The 18,429-nt window shown below is 38.8% G+C and overlaps 1 protein-coding gene across 2 annotated transcripts in view; it reads left to right on the forward strand.

The window, feature by feature from the left end:
* The window catches only part of LOC143292560 (transmembrane 9 superfamily member 3-like), a 59,412-nt gene that overhangs the window by 27,664 nt on the left and 13,319 nt on the right, over positions 1-18,429 (forward strand). For both annotated transcript variants that reach the window (XM_076602972.1, XM_076602973.1), the window contains exons 7-14: positions 9,010-9,205; positions 10,011-10,133; positions 11,521-11,681; positions 12,170-12,247; positions 12,937-13,068; positions 13,700-13,866; positions 14,122-14,216; positions 14,687-14,817. In XM_076602972.1, coding sequence (XP_076459087.1) covers positions 9,010-9,205; positions 10,011-10,133; positions 11,521-11,681; positions 12,170-12,247; positions 12,937-13,068; positions 13,700-13,866; positions 14,122-14,216; positions 14,687-14,817 — 1,083 coding nt within the window. The remainder of the gene's footprint in view (positions 1-9,009; positions 9,206-10,010; positions 10,134-11,520; positions 11,682-12,169; positions 12,248-12,936; positions 13,069-13,699; positions 13,867-14,121; positions 14,217-14,686; positions 14,818-18,429) is intronic.

Below are 18,429 nucleotides of genomic sequence, written 5' to 3' on the forward strand. Positions count from 1 at the left end.
ATTTCATCTATACCAGACTGGTAGAAAACGCAAATTTGCTTTTATGAATGTTTTACAGTTTTTTACCAGTCCTGACATTTCATAAAGAATGAAATTGGTATTATACTGACTGCAAAGGTGAATTTACGAAGGCAGCACGGGATCATTTAGTTCGTAAGAACAATTATGCTGACATTTTACGCAATGCACAACTTGGAAATACTTCATGCTCTGCTTATTAACGTGTAGTATATGAATATCTCAATACCTGTTAGCTAGGTTTGTTTCAATGAACATTGTCGGAGCACTGTCCAGACAATTAATTCAGAAAGCATGGAAGGCAGATGATGGCAAAATCGACTAACATTATATCTTGATGTAAAAAGAACAGTATAATTTTTTTTTCTTTGGAAATGAAGTGGTATTTGCAAATGTGACTCACGAACCCTGGTGCAGTTGACACATCGGTTTAGCGTGGGAAAGAAAATGTATCTGGCTGAGTATGAAGGTGGCAAAATGAAGTGCATCAGATAGTCATGAAGAGCAAAGACTGTCTGGAAAATGAAAATGGGTCAGTCTCCAGAACTTTGTTGGAAATGGGGGTCTCTCAGTCGTTATGACCCCGAAAACCTCAATCATCGATTCAACACAGCCATTTCACCCACTCGAGGACTGAAGACATTGTCGGGAACTAATGGTCAGAAGGCAAAACTTGACCTTGCGCCCCGTGGTACACACAAGACATTCGACTTGCAAAACGCAAACGTCGTCAATTGGAACGGCGATGGCGATCAACAAAACTGAAAGTCCACAATCAAATCTTCCGAAAACAAATAAATAAAGTCAAACATATGATCTCATCAGCGAAGACAAACTTCTTTTCTTCTCAAGTTCTCGATGCCACATCCACCAAATCTCTTTACACTATCATGTCAAATCTTCTCGGCACTGCAAAAAAGACTCCTCTTCCTTCTGCCTACACTTTATCTGAACTCCCCAATGTCTTCTCCTCTTTCTTTTTTGACAAAGTCCAGAATATTCGTACCATCTTAGACCAAATGCCTTTCCAACCTACTCATCCTGATCCTCAATTCAACGGCACTCCTCTCCATTCCTTTAATCCATTAACTGAAACAGATGTCCATGAAATCCTCAAAGAAATGACAATAAAATCCTGTGAGCTCGATCCTATACCAGCCTCTGTTTTTTCTCAGTGTGTCTCACAGCTTCTCCCCACAATCACCAACATTGTCAACTCATCCCTTCTCACTGGAACGTTTCCATCCACTTTCAAAACTGCAATAGTCCGGCCTCTTCTGAAGAAATCCAACCTTGATGCAAACATTTTGAAAAACTATCGACCAGTTTCTAATCTTCCATTCCTGTCCAAACTCCTTGAAAAAGCCGTCCTGAAGCAGCTCAACAATCACCTTTGTTTCAACAATCTCATCCACCCATTTCAGTCTGCCTATCGTGCTGACCACAGCACCGAAACCACTCTCCTCCACATCCTGAATAACCTACTTCTAGCGTCCGACTCAGGACAGATCTCCCTTCTCACTCTTCTCGACTTGTCAGCCGCCTTTGACACGATAGACCATTCAATCCTTCTTTCCCGTCTTCATTTTACATTTGGTATCAACGGCACTGTTCTAAACTGGTTCAAATCTTATCTCACTGATCGATTCCAGTCTGTCATTGTTGATAATTTCCAGTCTGAACCCGTTAAAATTGAACATGGAGTCCCACAGGGATCTGTTTTAGGCCCAGTGCTCTTCACACTGTACACTGCTCCTCTCGCTGAAATTATCAACCGCCATAATGTCAGTCATCATTCTTATGCTGATGACACTCAACTCCAGAAGAGTGATACACCTGAAAAACTGTTGTCGCTCTTGCAAGAAACATCTAACTGCTTCCTGGATATTCAAAATTGGATGACTCTAAATAAGTTACAATTGAACGCGGACAAAACTGAAGCAATGATCATAGGAACTAAACAAAAACTCTCTTCCATTACAACTAATACAATCAAACTTGGCAGTACATCCATCCCTCTGTCCACTTCAGTCAGGAACCTCGGCGTTGTCCTTGACAACACACTGTCCATGCAAACATTTATCAATCAGACATGTCAATCCTGCTACTGTCAACTGCGGCGCATCAGTTCCATCCGGAAATATCTGTCCACTGACGCAACATCTAGACTTGTCGTTTCTCTCATTCTCTCTCGCCTTGACTACTGTAACTCTCTATTGTCTGGTTTGCCTGCTTCATCCATTCAGTCCCTTCAGCGCATACAAAATTCTGCTGCCCGACTCGTCCTCAGAAAGAAAAGATCTGAGCACACCACTCCTCTTTTGCAACATCTCCACTGGCTCCCTGTCTCACACCGAATAAAGTACAAGATCAGCACTCTATGCTACAAATGTATTCACAAATCAGCCCCTTCCTATCTCTGTGGCTGCCTTCACCTCTACACTCCATCTCGCTCACTACGATCAGCTTCGGATCCACTCCACTTACCCAGATTCAAACTCTCGACTGTTGGCCACCGTTCTTTCTCTGTCTCTGGACCTTGCAATTGGAATGAACTTCCTCTTTCGCTTCGTCAAGTCTCCACACTCAGCTCTTTCAAGTCTGGCCTTAAAACCCACCTCTTCCCAAAGTAGCCTCCCTTCCCTGCCTCTTCCTTGTCTTTTTAGTTTTTTTTCAGTTTTAGAGTTATGCTTGCGTGAGAATGACTGGTGCGAAAGCACTTTGATTTGTTTATGCACAAGATTTAGCACTATATAAGTACCATTATTATTATTATTATTAAAACTGATGCAGAAGTGAAGCTGCTCATAGAAGAAAACAGTAAAGAAGAGGACATCATCATATACACAGATGGCTCAGTCACCAAAGGCCGATCTGGTTGGGGATTCACTGCAAAACAAAATGGAAAAACAATTAGGGAACTGAAGAGAATGCTGCCTATACAAAGTCACATACCTCCATGCAGCCTAAAGATAGAAGTTCAGTGAAGCTGTGACACATGCTCTTCAGTTCAAACTTGGAGTGACGTCACATATTCTGTGCACGGGTTAGTTGCGAAAACTATCGTCTGCTAATACAGCTTGTGCGTGAATCATTATCTGAAGCAGGATGAAGCTAAGCGCTTGGCTACATCAAGTCTACGCATAAACATATAGGCCTAACCATGATCTGAATCCATTCCATACAATGTATAGCCCCAACATCTATCAAAATGCATCAGTAGCAGCCGTTCACTGCATTTCTCACTGGAACTCTATAAACAGTTGTGAGTGTGTGTGTGTGTGTGTGTGTGTGTGTGTGTGTGTGTGCAGTGTGTTCTGTTCGGGTTCTTTTCTTTTCATGTAACGTGATTGTGTGCTGTCATAAGACAGTATCAGCATCAGTAGCTCAAGGAGGCGTCACTCAGTGCGTTCGGACAAATCCATATACGCTACAACACATTTGCCAAGCAGATGCCTGACCAGCAGCGTAACCCAACGCACTAGTCAGGCCTTGAGAACTTTTTTGTTTGGTTTTGATAAAATAAAATAAAATCAAATAAAAGATAATAAAAATAAAATAATAAATAATAATAAATGAATAGATAAATCTTTAAAAAAGAAAAAAAGAACTATAGTAATAACAATAAATGAAAATAATATGAAAAGACAATAATGATGATAAATAAACAATTAAGCAAAATAAATGTAAAACATGCAGACACACATTCACACATACACACACACATACATAACAGATATGCAACAAACATGCAGTTTCATTAGATATGAAAGCACAAACAAATACACATAAACGTACACGAGCCCCAACACACACACACACACACACACACACACACACACACATTACCCTGCACCCACCCTACCCCCTCCTTCACACACTCATTTCTGGGCTACGTATCGCAGCTTCCACGGCACACACACACACACACACACACACACACACACACAAACTTGTGGCTATAATTTTGCAAATTTTCGCTTACTTTACAAGCACACACACATACGTCCATATCGCATCTATATATATATATATATATATATATATATATATACAAATATATATATGCACACACGCACGTTCCAATATTCCGTTGCTCCCACAGTACAGACATGCATCGTCGTCTTCAGTTTAACGTCTTTCCACTTGAAGTGATATTAGACGAAAAAAAAAAAAAAAAAAAAAACGTGGGGGTAGGGGTTGTGGGAGAGAGGGGTGGGGGTAAAAGGTTGTGTATGTGTGGAGGGTGAATAGGGAGAGACAACGCTAGGGAAAATGGAAACGTTATAAACGCCAACATCAAACAACTATAACAAATGTCCTATTGGACTACGCAGCAAACCTTTTGCAACAACAAATATCATATTGGAATTGTTAATAACACATTCAAAAGAACGTTTGGTGAAGTCTGGCAAAAACCATTTTAGATTCTGACATTCGAATAGTATATGGTTGCTAGATATATGTTCTCCACATATGCATCTGACATCTTTGCTGAACTTAGTTATAAAGCGTTCAGTTTTATCCTGTTTGATAATGTATGAATCTGCCTTAATCTTATTGAATTACTGTATGTATTTGACTGATTGATAGTTCCCGGTTGTTGAACATCAATTACACTATGGTTAAAAGTTTTGCCGTTTTCCTGGTATAATTCTCTGACTTTGTTCCACGATGTTTTTTTTCTAGTATTCGATAACCCTCTTGAACAGACAGAGGCACATATGGTTCTACGGTTCCCTGTTCGTTTTTTGCACCTTTTCTTGCAGCCCTGTCAGCCCATTCATTGTAGAGAAATAACCAAGATGTGAAGGAACCCAGCAAAACGTAATATGTGTTCCTTTCAAACTTAAAAGATGTAAAATGTGGCTGATTTCTATTATGATTTTGGATTTGTTCTTACAATTTGATGAGCACATAATACAGAATTGGAAACAACGCAAAACAAGACTTGTAGAAGGCAAATTGGCAGATCAGACATGCATACACACACTGACATACCTCATCCTCTACACCGTGACACACACTCACACACACACACACACACACACACACACACACACACACACACACGGTGCACATACACAGTGCTCTCCTGACACACTGATGTGTACACTTACCCACTCGCGCACGCACTGGGACACACGCACACAAACACACAGACGCACACACACACACACACGCACGCACGCACGCACGCACACACATACACACACGCACAGAGGCTGCCACCGATTGACCGCCAAGAGTGGTGGGAAAAGATTTTTTGATGCCAGGAACGTGGAGTCGATATAGCGTGTTGCTCAGTCTATTGTATTTGGAAAATCCTGCAGAGACTCTGTTCCGTTTAGAAGAAATTTGCGCAATGTTGGTTTGGAAATGATGCCGATATTCGTTTGATTTGCAAAAGCATCATGCTCTACCTTTCATTCTAGGGCTCAGTTACGGCCGCTCCCTCTCTCTACCTTTATTTCTTTCAGGAGGCGATCGACTGATGGTATGATGGCCTTGTACGTGTTCTTTTTGGTACTTTTTGACTTTTCTGAGGATTTCCGATTTTCCTAGATGTAGGTTGCTCGCTGTTGTTGCGTTACCAGCAAGTCTGTCATCTCAGTCGCTCATTTCCCTTAACACCTGCCTGTCCCGGGCAGCATGTAAGTTTTTGAATCCGGCTGAAAGTTGCCGCCGATTCAATTGCCAGATGATATGTCACTCTGGGCTTCCCATTCCACTTCAGTTCAATTTTCTGTATGAGGTTCATAGATGATAGCCACTGAAGAGCATGTGCATGGAGGTATGTGACTTTGTATAGGCAGCATTCTCTTCAGTTCCCTAATTGTTTTTCCATTTTGTTTCGCAGTGAATCCCCAACCGGATCGGCCTTTGGTGACTGAGCCATCTGTGTATATGATGATGTCCTCTTCTTTACTGTTTTCTTCTATGAGCGGCTTCACTTCTGCATCAGTTTTGCCTTCTGGCCATTAGTTCCCGACAATGTCTTCACGGTCCTCGAGTGGGTGAAATGGCTGTGTTGAATCGATGATTGAGGTTTTCGGGGTCATAACGAAGAATAAAAAACAACCAAACAACAACAACAACAAAAAAACACACTTCTGTTTGTTTTTCTCCTAAGGATAAAACCGCATTACGTGTACCATATCAGAGTTTGACAGAACTAAAGACTTGGTGAGCCATTAGTCCACACTCCGTCTTTCATAAAAGAGAGAGAGAGAGTTAGAGCGCAAACAGGCGAAACGGGCTGTAAACTGTATTTTCGTGTGATGTTGTGTGAGTCAGTCACACCTGCGTTTGCATTTAGTTCAACGAGACATCGCAACTCCAAAAATCACGAATGAAGAGTATACACTTGTCAAGGAATGCATTTTCTGCAGATGAATGTTCTTTTCTCAGCGTTTATGTGTTGAGCACAAGCGAGTTGTTTCCCTTGTTTGCGCCCTCTTGTGGGATGATACGTGGCCAACAACAGTGGCCATTTTATCTTAGTGAGCAGCGACAAGCGACACCTTTATCGTCGATCATCCAAAAACTTTACCTTTTCTCTCTGATTTTAAGAAGTGCAAAATGTTCATCAATATATCAAGAGTACTTTTGGCTCTTCATCTGCTACTTCCTTTGGTGCTTTGCGACGAACACGATCATTCTGTAAGTACACTGAAGGAAGAGTTCCATCAACAATAACATATACTGCCTCACCGACGCCTCAAAACAAAACTAGGAATGGAGCAATAATGTGATAATGTTAGAAAGTGTTGCTGGTCAAGTTTTACTTGTATATATCAGATCAATCAGTTCTTTATAGTTTAATCTTATCAGACGTGTTATCGTTTGGTTATCCCGTTGCCTAACTGTTGTGTTAATTTTTGTTTTCGACAAATATTTGAGTTGAATGGGTGAATGTACTCTTGTTCTTTTTTTAACTCCTCCCTTGAAGCGTATGATTTATATAGTTAGATTTTCAGCATATACTAAAGATGTAGAATTCTATCCTTAATCTGTCGAACGTTTAGGAGAACAGTTAATTTGTGAAAGTGTAAGATTTTTCCTTGTATGAACGTTTGCGGATGTTTGTCTCCCTTGACTTAACGTATCGTCTGCTTCGATGTTGACGTTGACACTGTACGGTGCTCATAGACACTTATTGACACACAAACAGTTTCGGCGCATACCGCAAAAAGCACAGATCAGCATCCAGTACCGATTTTCTAACGCTGAAGCAGATGTCCCTGCTCACGTTTTAATTTAAATCGGTATATACTGTTGCCTGTTGTTTTTTTGTTGTTGTTTTGCAGTGTGTGTGTTCCTTTTGGAGCAAACGCAGCATGATCATTACATCTGACCATTTTGTCAAAACATTTCTTTGGGCCAGTTCCTATGACTTTGTACTTACAGCCAGTTTGTAATGTGAGAGGCTGCCACCCCATAATTAGTTTGGTTTGGTACATTTGACTCTGAGTGCATGACAATAAATTTATTGATATGAACTTAGTCTAGTAACTCAGTGTCAGGTGTTTCGTGGCACTGGCATTGTGACAGGCAGGTTATTGTTGACTTTAATCATACCCTCCTCACCTAAAATGGTTACTGTCAAAACAAGTTTTATGGGTCATCAGTATTTCATTCTATTTCCAACTTTAACGCATCACTTAAACCATTGCTGACTCATTCTCTGTCTCTGTCTCTCTCTCTCTCTGTCTCTGTATGTGTGGATGAACATATATAAGGTAGGGTTATAAAAAAAAAAGAAAAAAAGAAAAAGAAAAAAAAAACTTAAGAAAAAAGGCAAAAAAAGGCAAGGCTTTATCATCCCCTTTTAGTGAGTACTTCAGTGATGCTTCCAGTTTACCCAGCAAACACACACACACACACACACACACACACACACACACACACACACACACACTCTCTCTCTCTCTCTCTCTCTCTCTCTCTCTCTCTCTCTCTCTCTCTCTCTGAATGAATGAATGAATGAGAGTCTGGTACACACACACACACACACACACACACACACACATACACACAGAGCTTTCATGAGTTTCTCTTATTCTCCTCCTAAACAATCTGTTGTTGTTCTGCAGTTTGACATCAAGCAGACGAACATTGTGCAAAAAATGAAAAAAAGTACAAAGCCTGGAAATGAAAAGAGATCCGTTTTTGATCAACTTGAAACCTAAACCCTGTTTTTGTTTAATTTTTTGCTTATACTGCCTTTTCTTACATTGCAGCAAGTATGAGTTAGTGGAATGCCCAACAGTAGAGAGGGTCATTTGTTATACCAGACAGGAATTTTTTCAGTCTGGACATTTCATTTGACTTTGACAAGTTGGAGTTGGGAATGGGACTGGGACCAGGGAGTGAATGGTGAACTGTTCATTGTATACATCAAAAAACACCACTTAATTACAATTTGGTGGTGGTCCCAATGACTCTTTGTGGAAGAAAAATCACAGTCCAATGACCACAGGGCGATATAATGTTATTGATTAGAATTTAAATGAAACAAAACTTCATAAATTTGTTTTAATGAAAAAGTACCCCCACTACCTGAAAAAGAAAAAAAAGAATAAATGAAAAACTATAATAAATTTGTGTATTGCGTCAATTGTTGTGTGTCTTGAGTCTATGTTGCTGGTATAGATGTTCTTAAAATTTTACATTAAATGTCGGATTCATATGTTTTTACACATTTTGTCAATAGATTGTGTGTGGCTGTACCAAAGCAAAAGTCAGTGGGAGAAAATTACTTCACAAACATATAGAAAAAAATTGGTGTGCCTGAAAATGAAACTCATTATGTCTTTGGGGAAACGGGAGGAGGTTGAGCAATATATATAATACCCTGGGTTGTGAGTGGTACAAAGCAAATGTTATATTGATAATAATTATATTAAAGACCGCATTGTGTTTTTTAATTGTTTTGTTTGTTTTTTTATATTGATTTTATTATCAAGATGTATTTTTCTCGTTTTTTAGTATGCAGAGAAAGAGGAAGTTGTGCTGTGGATGAACACGGTGGGTCCTTATCACAATCGACAGGAGACCTACACCTACTTTTCACTGCCCTTCTGTCGAGGTCCTAAAGAGACCATCAGCCACTACCATGAGACGCTGGGAGAGGCGTTGCTCGGTGTTGAACTGGAGTTCAGTGGCCTGGACATTGACTTCAAAGGTAGCCAAAGAAATTCTTCTGAATTGAACCACTTTTCGTCTTTTGTCTTTATTATGTAAATGATATGATTCCTGCAATGTGGTTTCGTTCTGTTAAATCCTATCAGTGTTCATTGTTGCTTGCTTGCTTTTTGAATAAAATCATGATGTGAAGTTACTATTAATATAAGGTATCATTGTTAAGCATTTTTATGTGTGAATTTCTAGATCTTATTAATTGTCTTTGCATGTTAAACTGTGTGGCCACTTAAAAATACTTAAAGAAACTTGATCTGTTTCAGTCTGAACATAGAATGGTATAGCTATAATCTATTAGTCAAACAAAACAGATGACACAAAGGAATTATTAACTTCTCAAGGAACAGATGTCAGACAATAAAATTAAGTAAGCTGAGTGTCAAACAGGAAGGACTTTGGAGTAAAATCAGATCCTGTTGCTATATTATTAGTACAACTTTTGTCAGTATATATAAGAAACATTTGACAGTTATTGATACAGAGATTAAAAAAACTTTTTTTTTAAACAGTTAGCATGCTTTTGTGAATGGGGGGCAGTTTGAAAAAAAAACACTGCTGTGTTGCCTGCTGCAGCTTGTTCAGTCACTATATTGGCTAAGAATACATACTGCTTGGTATCAAGCCGACAACTTCACAACAAAGCATCTTTTCCTGTAATTTTATTTACATTTGACTAGTATGTTTGATCCCATTTTTATACATGTATATATATGAAAACAGTTAACAGCTGAGCCAGTTTTGTTGCTTGTGCATTGTGTTAAAAAAATTTTTGTGTTTGTGTGTGCCAGAGGACATGGAGAAAAAAGAATACTGCACTGTGGAGTTGAATGATGAATCATTCCAGGCGTTCATCTATGCTGTCAAAAATAACTATTGGTACCAAATGTACATCGATGACTTGCCCATCTGGGGTAGGTACAGTATTCATCACCTTCATTTCTGCTTGTTAATGATGCACTGTTATTTTTTTTCTATTTTTTTTTATTCTTCATGTTTCTCTATCTCTGGAATCAGTCAGTGTATCTTGTGTGGGACTCTGGTGAATTCATGAAAGGTGGAGAGAGGGGTAGAAATTCAAGGTTGCTTAACTTTGTGTGTGTGTTTGTGTGTGTGTGTTTAGATACTTGCTAAAGTCAGTTCAACATAACATATGTCAAGGCAGATTATAATTGATTTGTAATTTTTGCATAAAAAAAGAATGAATGAAATAACTTGAGTCAGTGAATGAGGACAAAACAGTTGACAAGTCCAAAGCCTACCTCTGATTGAAAGATGGTACTTACTGGTGATTGGTCAGTGACTTCTCAGTGGATGACATACAAGAAATCTCATGAGAGTGAACCAACCTCAGTGCCTGATATTTAGAGGGTGAAGTTTATATTCAAGAAAATAATTTAGGGAGTAAAATGATTTCAGTGTATAAATGACGTGCATTGTGTGTGTCATTTGTAACCCAGTTGTATTCTGTGTGGGTTTGTGCCTCAGGTTCTGCACCTGCATACTGTTAGAGAGTGTGTGTGTGTATGTTTATAAGTTTATGCATGTATTTGTGTGATCATGATTGAAAATATTATGAACAAGGCTTAGTTTTTTTGTGTAACTGACAATGTGACAACACATTTGACGTCTCATTTTTGTGCACTTATTATTTATCACTCACACCAGATTTGTACACACCACTACCTGTGTGATTCTGAGTCCCGTGTACTGATCACATTTCTCTCCAGCTCTGTACTCTGCACTGACTCTTTATTGAGGCAAGAATTAAATACACAGTTGCATATATCTCTGCCTTTCTGCTTTCCTCTCCACTGGACCCACCTATCACTCTGACCTCATCAGTGCTTACACTCCCTCAAGAACTCTTCACTCTTCCTGTTACCTTCTGAAAACTCGTGTCAGTACAATAACATATGTTGAAAGTTCTTTTCTGTTTGCTGCTCATTATATCTGGAACAACCTTCCACATCATATCCATTCATCTGAATCCACCTCTGCATTTCACCCTTCAATAAAAACTCATCTTTTTAAAACCTATCTTTAAGCATTCTGAGTTTCCTTCTCCAATTGGACCGCATGCCTGTCAACTCACTTAGTATGTATGATGAATGAGAGAGGGAGGGTGAGTTGGGGATGACAGGGAGGGAGAAATAATCTATGGTCATGAATGGTTCATGTAATTTGTAACTTTTTCTTTCATGTAAACTGTAAAGAGTTCTTTGAGAGAAAGGGTGGTTTACAAATGTACATTATTATTATGTATATCTAACTGCATGTACTGTTGATGTTCCTTGGTAGGCATAGTAGGACAGATAGATGACGGAGGGGATGGCTTCCATATCTGGACTCACAAAAAACTGGACATTGGCTACAATGGGAATCAAATTGTGGATGTCAACCTGACTTCAGAGTCCAAAGTGAAGTTGGAGCCAAAGGTCAAATTATCCTTCTCTTATGAGGTGAGTCTTTGTGTGTGTGTGTGTGCCTGAATACATGTGCTTGTGTGGGCATATGGTTTTGGATGTGTGTATACATGTGTGTATTTAATAGCCCAGTGTGGTCGGTTGGGTTATAAATTTATGATTTTAGTGTGCCTGTTTGTGTGTGTAATCTTCATAAATTTTCATAGCTTATTTGGTTGTAGCTCAGCTGAAAGTGATTGATATGCTTTCTTCATTATTAATTCATAAGTTTCAGACTGAACATTCAGAATGGATCTCATACACATGCACACGCGCTTGCACACCTGGCTTTTTCTCGGTTTCATTAAAGGATAGGATTCAGAGACTGAGAGGACTGAAAGCCATCCAGCTGATTGTTCATGTACAAATGATACAAGGTTTGTGCTAGTCGTATTCATAAATAATGAAAATAATAATAATGATGATGATGCAAATAGATAAAACAGATGATATCCATAATTATATCATGTTTTTGGCTTTTCCAGGTGAAATTTCACACTTCCAAAGTAAAGTTTGAGGATCGCTTTGACAAGTATCTTGATCCCAATTTCTTTCAGCACAGGGTAAGTGAAATCTTGATGCTGTGAAAGGTGGACAGTCATCATTGAAAACTGTGGTGTGAGATGTGGAAAGCTGTAATTGAAAACTGTGTGGTGGGAAAGGTGGATAGCCATAATTGAAAACTGTGTGGTGTAAAAGGTGGATATACGTAATTGAAAACTGGGTGGTGTGGAAGGTGGATAGCCGTAATTGAAAACTGGGTGGTGTGAAAGGTGGATAGCCGTAATTGAAAACTGGGTGGTGTGAAAGGTGGGCAGTCATCATTGAAAACTGTGTGGTGTAAAAGGTGGATATACGTAATTGAAAACTGGGTGGTGTGGAAGGTGGATAGCCGTAATTGAAAACTGGGTGGTGTGAAAGGTGGATAGCCGTAATTGAAAACTGGGTGGTGTGAAAGGTGGACAGTCGTTACTGAAAACTGGGTGGTGTGAAGGTGGATAACGGTAATTGAAAAATATGTGATGTGAAAGGTGGACAGTCATTGAAAAGTGTGTGGTGTGAATGGTGGATAGTTCTGATGCAATGTCTGGTGTCTTTCTGACTGCCAGTGCATTAAAGTTTGTGTAGCAATTCAGAGTGAAACCTGTGTGTGAGGAATGACTGGTGTATTTATAAGCGCTTTGATTTTTCTGTGTATGGATTCAACGCTGTATGAATCTATTCATTAACTCATCATTCTGTGTCTCTCCAGATTCACTGGTTCAGCATTTTCAACTCGTTCATGATGGTGATCTTCCTGGTGGGCCTGGTGAGCATGATCCTGATGCGCACGTTGCGCAAGGACTATGCACGTTACAGCAAGGAGGATGACCTGGATGACATGGTCAGTTCACTGCACACACCAGTATTCTGCTGCATGTCACCCCATAGGATCAGATTGTTCAAACATCGGCACACACACACCACATAAGCTGGTTGCCACTCTCCAGTGATATCATAGCCATGATAGTTTGGGATAGCAAAGTGAATGTTTTTAGAATCATTTTAAACGAAATGAAACAATTTTCAGGTATTTTTTTGCATGTGGCAATCAGTTCACCACCACTGACTAAATTCCCATCTTTGGTTTTGGGAAAATCCCAATGTTTGTCTGGATTCTCTGGTCTTGAGCAATTTCAGTTGATGTGTTTAATTAATTAAAGGTTTATTTTTTATACTTTCTAAAAGTTTTCTGGTGATTCTTTTAAAAGGGGATTATGTAAATTATGCAGTCAGAACAGTGATTATGTTGAAAGTTGTTTTTGAAGTACAGGAAAATGAAGATGGTGAATGGAAAATGAAGTGCTTGTTCAGACTAGAAAGCGAGAGTTTTGCAGAAATTCACTAAAATAAGTGAAACACAAGTTGGTGGACATCAGTGATGATGCATAAGAGTATAAAAATGTACTTTGTTAAAGAAAAAAAATCTAGTTGTGTTTACGATAGCCATCACCTCGGTGGATTGGCTTGTGCAGGAGAAAGACCTGGGAGATGAGTATGGGTGGAAACAAGTGCATGGGGATGTGTTCAGACCAGCATCTAACGCCATGCTCTTTTCTGCGCTAGTGGGCACTGGCTACCACATAGCCATTGTGGCTCTCTGCGTCATCAGCTTCGCCATTGTTGGAGAACTCTATACAGAGTGAGTCTCATGCTAAGAGAATGTACTTTATGAAATAAAAACATGTATGTATGCTTGTATACAAACTGTTATTGTTATACTCAGTGGGTATGAGTGTGAGGGTTTTGAAATATTATTATCAATAAAGAATTAATGCAACAAAAAAGAAAGAATTTCCGTGTTAAAGGTCATGTTTACATAGAAGAAAAAAGTTAAAGAAAACAACATGCGTTGGTTTGGTACAGTGGTAACCTGTTTTCAACCATGTTTGAACAGACGAGGATCATTGCTGAGCACAGCCATCTTTGTGTATGCTGCCACGGCGCCAGTCAATGGATATTTTGGAGGCAGCCTGTACTCGCGCATGGGAGGTCAGTTTTGATAAATTTCATTGTCACTGTCAAAAGGTCAGTGCTGAGGTTTTTGACTCAAGGTTGTGAACAAAGCAAAAAGTAATTCTGAGTAATCACTGTCTTCGTTTTCCATATGTCTGTGGTAAGCCTTAACTTCAGGATTTTCTGGGCTACCACATGCTATACAGGAATCTATCTGGGTAGGGCTGTGGTTATGAATAAAGAATCAAACAGCAAGTAAATCAATTTTCTTTTAATTCCAGTGACTGAATATTAAAAAGGAAAAACAAAGTATAGTGTGAATGTTAAAAGCCTAATGAGGCCCCCTTTATCTTTACTGGTCATTGAAAATAACTGTATCCTGATATCCCAAAGCTCCTATGCTTTTATGTTAGTGTACGAATGACATGTAAAACAATATGTTCACAGAAGTGTTGTCTTTTTAAAAGTGTGACTGTGATTGATACACAGGCTTGTTTCCATGGTAGGTAAGGTGTGGATCCGCCAGATGCTGCTCAGTGCTTTCCTCATGCCGTCTGTGGTGTGTGGCACCGCTTTCTTCATCAACTTCATTGCCATCTTCTACCATGCCTCCAGGGCCATTCCTTTTGGCACCATGGTGAGTTAGAGAGCAGACTCCATATGTAGGTTGATGTGATCTTGTTGGTACAGGGCTAGTGGCTGGAAAGAAGCGCTGCTCCAGATCAGAGATATTGGCCATTTCTGCATTGGCAAAGAACTGTTTGGAGGGTTTTCTTGTTTACAGTGTAGATGAAAGGCCAAGTTTTAAAAATTAAAAAAAGTTTGAGGGCCAGTTGCAACATTGTGATATGTCCTCAGGAAAGGGACTGTACTGTAATTTGTAATTTCCCCTCACTCCACCAAGGTATGAGTGGGTACCTGACTGGTTTGGGAAGGTTAAAACGGTGGAAGGAGAGGGTTGAATACCACCTTCCTATGCAGAACCCTAGACATAGAGGATATGAATTCACTGCCCTTTGTCCTTATAAGGCTATGGGACATTTTACCTTCTTTTTTTTTTTTCTCGAGCCACAGAAGAAGGCCAGAAAAAGTTGAAACTTTAAAGGATATTACCCTTGAAATGTTTAAAATGTGTTGCAATGTTTTAAAAAAAAGAATAGAAACATTCTTTTATGTTGGTTAGCAAAAAAAAAGAAAAAAGAAAAGAAAAGAGAAAATGATGGATTGATACATGCTAGCAGTGTAGGCTTTTTTGGTTTGGTTTTTACAGTCACTGTGAGAAGTTGTACAACATAATGTGATATCTCTCACAATAGATTTTTTTGTGACTGCTTATACTCCTAGATCAAGATTCATGTTGTGACCACAATCAAGAAACATACAGGCATGCATAAACACACTTCAAAAAAGAAAAAGAAATATTGCACACATAAATTATTTTAAAAATCAATTTTAAACATGATCCTGTCTGTCTATCATGATGCACATATGCCCACCTGCATGAGTTTATATGTGCTTGCACACACACACACACACACACACACACACATCAATTTAAAACATGATCCTCTCTATTTTGTTTATTCATTTATAGTAGGTGGCGGCAGCGAAAATTTAAATATTCATTACAATGACTGAAATGTGATTTTTGGCAAACAACATGACAATACAAGAAAAAAAAAGTAAGTGATTGGTTCTGAAGATATTCCATTTTAAAGATGTGACGATGTGTACGTGCTGTTAGTACTTAATATTTTCACATTTTCACAGTCATACTAAACTGCCCATGAGGGTACTGTAATGAAAACTCATATACTTTTAAAAACCATATGATAATGGCATACTGCACAAGAAAACACTAACACTTCAGCAGCAAAGAAATTGGAAAATATGCCTGTCAAAGTAGGAGGAAATAGGAAATCAAGACGTGTCAATCTGCACAGAATAGCAACTTTGAAGGTCTACAGCACTGACAAGAATAGACAGTTGCATTTCACAATAAAATATCTTGCAGAATACATCACAGAAAGTGCACTGAATTTTTTTCAGACAGGATAGTTAACTGAATTTTAAGTATCAGAGTCTCAAACATTGAAAAATCTTCAATTTGACCAGTGGAAAAGAGACTGTTGGGGTAGCATGCTGCAAAGATGAATATTTCAGTAACTGTCACAAGTAGGACCAGGAAATTTTGTGTGTGTGTTAAGTGAAATGTCAGCTTTCAAAATAAATTAATATCAACCTTAAAACTTCCCTCTGAAGTTGGCAGAAAAGGAATGATACCTGATTTTCTCATAAAAAGGGGTGCACACTGTGGATGAGACTTCTTCAAAATTTTTGTTTTTGAAAAAATATTGAAGTTACAGCGACAGTAAGTTACCAGTGGTCTAGGCTGATCATCTGCAAAAATACTACAAATTTTAAACGAATGCAACTTGAGAGCATTATATAGAATGGGTAGGTTGATGGGACATTCCAGGACAAATTTAGGTTCCCAGGAGGGAGCAAATATTACTTAAGTTGCTAGCAAAAATGATAGATATATGAATCTATTTTCTTTCAGCTCTCTAGCTTTTTCTTCTATCCATGAACTCATCAGTCATGTATTTCATTATAGAAGAAACACAATAAATAAGAAATAAAAGGTGGATGGTGCATCTTTATTTCCTCACAAAATGGCATTCACAAGAGAGAAAATACACACCAAAAAATCTCTCTTTTTTTGGAACTCGCAGGTTTCCTGGTATCAGCAATAACATGCTGCTCGCTACCTGAGATGTTCATACTGGTCTTTTTGGATCATGGAATAGGTCTTGCCAACCCTGCCATGAGCAGCTGTTTCTGCAACATGTTAGATACACAGATCAGCTCATAAGAAAGAACAAATGTTATATTCAATTTAAAACTTAAAACCAAAAACAGAGCTCTCAGTTTAATATATGTTTAGGCTTTTGTCAATTTCGGTGTGTTTTGAGTGGGAGGAAAACACTGTGATAACAGAATTATAAAATGGCATACTAACAGGTAAGTATTCATTCAACAGCAACACAAAATTCACTGCACTGAACTATTTGGCTGCATTTACCTTTCACACAATAACTCAGATTGCAGTAACAACTTATGCTTTGACATCCTTACCATTGGTGGGAGATACTCATAGACAAGGGAGGGGAATGACTGTACAACTCTCAGCAAATTATGAAAGTGAAGTTTACAGAGGGGAGGAGGGGCGTGGGGGAGGGGGTTAGTATGAATTGGTGTTCTTGTTCTTTCTGGAATGTGAGAGCATAGTATCTATCTGTATATATTGATATATAAAGTTTTACAGCTATCGAAGCAAAATGCAACTAGAATATCAGACTTTTGTGTGATGTTGAATGAAACGCTAATTTTATGGAAAAAGAAACCACATTACAATTTTTTACTCACTTATTTAACACTCACCAAATTTGTAGCAGATGACGCTAATGCTGTCCCGAGCACTTCCGGTTTTAGACCCAGGTAATATTTTGCTTATTAAAGCAAAAGTCAATCAAATGTTAGTAATGGGAATTCATGGTATCCGTTTTAACATGTCCATTTTTCATTCTGTATCAGTAGTTTTTGTGTGTTTTACTCAGAAAAAATAAATCGTATTCGGATTGAAACACGGTGTCACGCTACGAAAACACTGATGAAATAGTTCCAAACTGCTCAGTTACTGACATCGATCAAAATCCTGATTCAAAGAATTTCAGATCAATATTGTGCATGAAAGTGCTAAAGACATTCGTTTTCAAAAATAATATAAAACTTACCGATGAAACTTAAGATTTTCTGGAGAAACAATTTCATTTTTGTGTTTGATGAAGTGCCGCTGTCCTGTGTCGAATGTTGATATTGGGCCGACGCAACTGACAAAGAGGGGTACCTGCTTTTCAATTGCTGGAGCAAATTGGGCATGGATCAAAAATCTTAGTTTCGGATACCATTGAAATCAGCAGAAAATGCTCTTTACTGCTCATGCAGTATTGTGTAGGGTCAGATTTCATTTTCGAATGGCGTGAGGCGTTGAAAGATAGCTGAAAATTTCCCCTGACTATGCGCTCAGATTGAATTACTCTACTTCACCCAAGACTTGGAAAAAACCCACAAAAGTTCTCCTTGAACTTTTGCCTTTCACGGCTTCCAGTTTTTCGAACAGTAACCAATGAATGGAAAGCAGCGGATGCGATTTCTTCCACTGTGTGGTTGAAAGTAACTTTGTTGC

The sequence above is a fragment of the Babylonia areolata genome, chromosome 18 (assembly GCF_041734735.1).
Source record: "Babylonia areolata isolate BAREFJ2019XMU chromosome 18, ASM4173473v1, whole genome shotgun sequence".
Lineage (NCBI taxonomy): Eukaryota > Metazoa > Mollusca > Gastropoda > Neogastropoda > Buccinidae > Babylonia > Babylonia areolata.